At 58.3% G+C, this 4,844-nt stretch overlaps 1 protein-coding gene across 1 annotated transcript in view; it reads left to right on the top strand.

The window, feature by feature from the left end:
* Positions 1 to 3,891, top strand: part of NUP98 (nucleoporin 98) — a 26,570-nt gene extending 22,679 nt beyond the window's left edge. The window contains exons 24-28 of the mRNA XM_027908531.1: positions 232 to 501; positions 1,090 to 1,247; positions 1,558 to 1,701; positions 2,955 to 3,097; positions 3,556 to 3,891. Coding sequence (XP_027764332.1) covers positions 232 to 501; positions 1,090 to 1,247; positions 1,558 to 1,701; positions 2,955 to 3,097; positions 3,556 to 3,781 — 941 coding nt within the window. The 3' untranslated portion in view covers positions 3,782 to 3,891. The remainder of the gene's footprint in view (positions 1 to 231; positions 502 to 1,089; positions 1,248 to 1,557; positions 1,702 to 2,954; positions 3,098 to 3,555) is intronic.
* The last annotated feature ends 953 nt before the right edge of the window (positions 3,892 to 4,844 follow it).

The following is a 4,844-nucleotide window of genomic DNA, read 5'->3' as shown; positions in this document are numbered from 1 at the left end:
GAATCACTGGGGCTGGAAAAGCCCTCCCAGCCCATGGATCCCCCTGTGCCCCATCCCCACCTTGTCCCCCAGCCCAGAGCACTGAGTGCCACGGCCAGGCCTGCCTTGGACACCTGCAGGGCTGGGCACTCCAAACCTCCCCGGGCAGCCCCTGCCAAACACAGTGAGGGTGGTAAACCCTGCAGGGTCATCCTCACACGGTGTGTGTTTGCCCTCCCGTGTGTCCCCCAGGCGTGGTGAAGCACTGGTGCCTGGCCTGGACACTGTGTGAGGCCGTGTGGGGCCGGCTGCAGGAGCTGGAGGCACGGCTGGAGGAGCCCAGTGAGTACGTGCTGGCGCTGGAGCGGCGCCGCGCCTTCTCGCGCTGGCTGGCGCAGACCGCGGCCGCGCGCATCGACCACGAGGTGGCCCTGGCCCGGCACGGCAGCCACGTCGAGGCCGTCTTCAGCTGCCTCACGGGCAAGAGGATCGGGGAGGCCTGCAGGCTGGCACAGCAGGCAGGTGAGCACCCCACAGCCCGGCCTTTGGGATGGCAGGGAGGAGCGCACGGGGACGGGTGGCACTCGGAGAGCTGAGAGTCACTGGGTGTTCTGCATGTGGAGGGTTCCCTGGGCAGTGATCACAGGGTCATGGGAGGGACCTTAAAGCTCCTCCAGTCCCACCCCTGCCATGGGCAGGGACACCTTCCACTCTCCCAGGTTCCTCCAACCTGGCTTTGAAGATCAGGTGAGGGCTGCTGCTGGAGGCCGTGGTCCCATTCACTGCCTCTCTCAGCTTCCCCCAGTTGGGAAGTGCTGCTGGCTTGCATTTGGAACTGGAGTTTTCCATAGCCCCCCCTTGGAATTTTTAATGAATGTTTAATGATGGGGCCTGGAGCAACCTGGTCTAGTAGAAGGTGTCCCTGCCCATGGCAGTGGGTAGCACTGGCTGAGCTTTACGATCCCTTCCAACCCAAAGCAGTCTTGGAGTGTAAATTGTGCCCAAACCGCAACCGTGCAGCTGTGGCTGGTCAGAGCTCCCCCAGCTCCAGAAGAGATGGCTGTGCCAGCAGTGGGGAGGAGGCTGTAGCTGGTGCCGTGTGTCCCACAGGTGACCACCGGCTGGCCCTGCTGCTGTCGCAGCTGGCGGGCAGCCAGCCCGTGCGGGACCTGCTCACCATGCAGCTGGTGGACTGGCACCGCCTGCACTCCGACCGCTTCATCCAGGAGGAGCGGCTGCGCATCTTCGCCCTGCTCACAGGAAAGCCGGTCAGTGGGGCCTGGGGGGCACGTCCTGCGGCCTGGGGGGCACCTCCTGCGGCCTGGGGGGCACCTCCTGCGGGGGCACTCCGGGAGTACTCCAAGCAGTGTGAGGGGTGTGACTGGATGGGTGGTTTGGTTCCTCAGATGTGCCTGTGGCACACCTGGAGTGCTCTGAGCGGTGTGAGGTGTGTGTGTTTGGGGTGGTTTGGTTCCTCAGATGTGCCTGTGGCACAGCTGGGTCTCTCTGAGCAGTGTGAGGGGGCTGGTGACCAGGCTGGTGACCAGGCTGGTGACCGGGCTGGTGGTCGTTCCCCAGGTGTGGCAGCTGTCAGAGAGGATCAGCATCAATGTGTGCTCGCTGCTGGACTGGAAGCGCTGCGTGGCCGTGCACCTCTGGTACCTCCTGCCCCCCACTGCCTCCATCTCCAGGGCTCTGGCCATGTACGAGTCAGCCTTCCAGGTGGGTCACTCACCGGTCCCAGATGTCTGGTGCTGCACTGGTGCCCCTGGGAGCAGTCAAGTATCACTGCCAAGAGACTGAGTGTGGCACTGAGTGTAGGACAGGGGGGAATGGCTTCCCACTGCCAGAGGGCATGGTTAGATGGGATATTGGGAAGGAATCCTTCCCTGGGAGGGTGGGCAGGCCCTGGCACAGGTTGCCCAGAGAAGCTGTGGCTGCCCCTGGGTCCCTGGAAGTGTCCCAGGCCAGGTTGGACGGGGCTTGGAGCACCCTGGGCTGGTGGAAGGTGTCCCTGCCCATGGCAGGGGTGGCACTGGATGGGCTTTGAGGTCCCTTCCCAACTCAAACCAGTCTGGGATTCTACAGAATTGTAAATTCTGAGGAGAAGACCCACCAATGGAGTGTTTGCAGGTGTTTGACAGCTGGACAGGATTAGGCAGAGGGACGGTGCCCAGCAGCAGGAAGGCCATTGGAGCCAGGCAGCCTGTTTTCCCATTGGGAACATCAATGCACAGCTCCCTGTGACATCCACCAGCCTGTGCCCGTGTGTGCCCGCCCTGCTGCCCAGCACAGACACTGCCCCCCAGCCCAGCCTGGCTCCATGCATTATGCAGAGCCCCGTTTGCTGTGCAGAGCCCAGCTCTGTGTCAGAGGACAAAGGGCTCTGCTGAAAAAGGTGTTTAATCATTTAACTAAAGCCAGCCCAGCCTCCATCCCGGTGCCTCGAGCAGCCTCAGCACAGCAGCACCACTTGTCACTGGTGTTCTGTTGCAGTATTCAGAGTTCTCTGTGTGTCAGTATAAAGAGTTCAGCACTTCAAAATACTGAACTTCAGGGAAATTTCCCTGTGAAATTGCTCTGGCTGACTCAGCGTGTTCAGTGCTGCTCTTGGCTGTCCAGACTCTGCTTAGCTACAGAGAGAAGGCTCACAGGGATGCACCAGCTTTCCTTCCATCAAGTCATCTGTGGTTTTCCAGCTATAAAACCCTTCAGGAGTACAGGCTCTGTGTGTGAGAGCTGGCTGTACCTCCAACCAGTGGCTCGTGAGAGCTCAGTGTGAAACATGAACCTGCCCGAGCATTTTGGGTTCAGTTTCTCCATGTTGGTCTGTAGTTCTGTGGGAGCTCCAGCTGCAGGGGCCGTTGGTTGCACCTGCTTTGGGGCAGAGAGATTCTCCTGAGTCTGCTAGGCTGTGGAATTCAGTTCTGTTCAGAATATTGTCTTCACACTTACTGTTAAAGCTATCCCCCCAGAACACCTCAGAGTGTGAAAAATACGCCTGCTGCCCCCTGCCCCCTTACCTGGAGGATTCCGGCTGTGTCGTTGAAGAAGATGACAGTGCAGGAAGGCCCCTGAGAGATGTCTGCTTCCATTTGTTAAAGCTCTACAGCGACAGGTAAGGGGGTAAAGAGCTCAAAGTGTCTTTAGAAACACCATGGTCAGCCAGTGACCTCCTGAGTTCCCAAAGCAGGGGTGTGAAGTCAGCCAAAAGCACTTAGAGCAGCCCAAAATGAGCCCCCCATGTACCACCCCTGACAGGAGGTGGTGACACTGTCACGCCTAGCGATGGTAGAGATGGGGAGCCCTCAGCTCTGGGGCACATTTGTGGGGGTTTAGGTGCTTTGTCTGTCTGAGGAGTGTAGTGAGGCTTCTCCATAGCTGCTGCTTTGGCAGCGAGAAATCTTCAGGGAGCACATACAGAGGAAAAGGGGTGACAGTCTGGCTGCAGGCTCAAAAGAATGTAAACAGCTTCTCCTATTATTTTTCTTTTTTAAAAAAGAAAACCAAAGCCCAATTTGTGATTTGATTTTGTGGGCACAGTGAGCTCTTTGTTACCAGTGTCTTCCCCTGCAGGTGCTATGACCTTGACCAGCTGCTGGATCCCAGGAGCGTCACGTCTGACCCGCTGGATTTCCGCCTCAGCTGGCACCTGTGGGAGGTGCTGCGGGCCCTGAACTACTCCCACCTGTCCCAGCAGAGCCGGGGGGTGCTGAACACCAGCTTTGCTGCCCAGCTGGAGAGCGAGGGGCTGTGGGAGTGGGCTGTGTTTGTGATGCTGCACGAGCCTGATGCGCAGTGAGTGACCCTTCTGACTCCTCCTGGCCTGGAAATAACTGCAGTCTGTCTTAGAGACCTGGGGTTATTGTGGCTTCTCCCCCATCAAACTGTGCCCCTGGAGAACCTCATGATACTTGTGGCAATCAGAGAATCACAGAATCCCAGAACGGGTTGGCTTGGGAGGGACCTTAGAGCTCATCTCATTCCACACAGGGACACCTTCCACCAGCTCAAGTTGTTCCAAGCCCTGTCCAGCCTGGCCTGGGACACTTCCAGGGATCCAGGGGCAGCCACAGCTTCTCTGGGCAACCTGGGCCAGGGCCTGTCTACCCTCACAGGGAAGGATTTCTTCCCAATCTCCCTTCTAACCCTGCCCTCTGGCAGTGGGAAGCCATTTTCCCTTGATAGTGTGCCAGCATTAAGGAGTGGTGTTCCCCTAGTGGAAGATGTCTCTGTCCACGGCACAGGGTGGAACTGGATGAGCTTTAATGTCCCTCCCAACCCAAATTAATACATTGCAATACTGTTTTTCGTCAAGTGATAACTTCAAATCGAGCCTGAATATTTACTTTTAGAGGCCTGAACCAGACTTAAAAGTTCTTAAGTTGGCAACAAAACACCAGTGATGATTTCTAAGTGGTTAACCTGTACTGAAGGAATTTGGCTGACCTTTGACCACTGCTCTGTAGAGTCCCAGCCTGGGTTGGGTTGGCAGGGCCCTTGCAGACCATGTTGTTGCAGCTCCTGGTGTTGAGGTGTGACCCCAGGTGGCAGGGAGGAGTGCCTGTTGAGTGTCTGTCTGTCCCCAGGTGCCGGGAGAAGGCCGTGCGGGAGCTGCTGAGCCGGCACTGCGCCCTCGCCGAGAGCCCCGAGTCCTGGGCCAAGGAGACCTTCCTGACACAGAGGCTCTGCGTCCCCCCGCAGTGGATCCACGAGGCCAAGGCCGTTCGGGCCAGGATGGAGGGGGACAAGCACAAGGAAGCCCTTTTCCTGTTCAAGGCTGGGCACTGGAACCAGTGCCACAAGCTGGTTGTCAGGCACTTGGCCTCAGGTGGGTCTGTGCCCCTAGGGCAGAAGGGAACAGG

Source organism: Empidonax traillii, unplaced genomic scaffold (genome assembly GCF_003031625.1).
Source record: "Empidonax traillii isolate 1590-97213 ecotype Southwest subspecies unplaced genomic scaffold, ASM303162v1 scaffold1741:size165889, whole genome shotgun sequence".
Classification (NCBI taxonomy): domain Eukaryota; kingdom Metazoa; phylum Chordata; class Aves; order Passeriformes; family Tyrannidae; genus Empidonax; species Empidonax traillii.
This window is presented reverse-complemented; position numbering and strand designations above follow the sequence as displayed.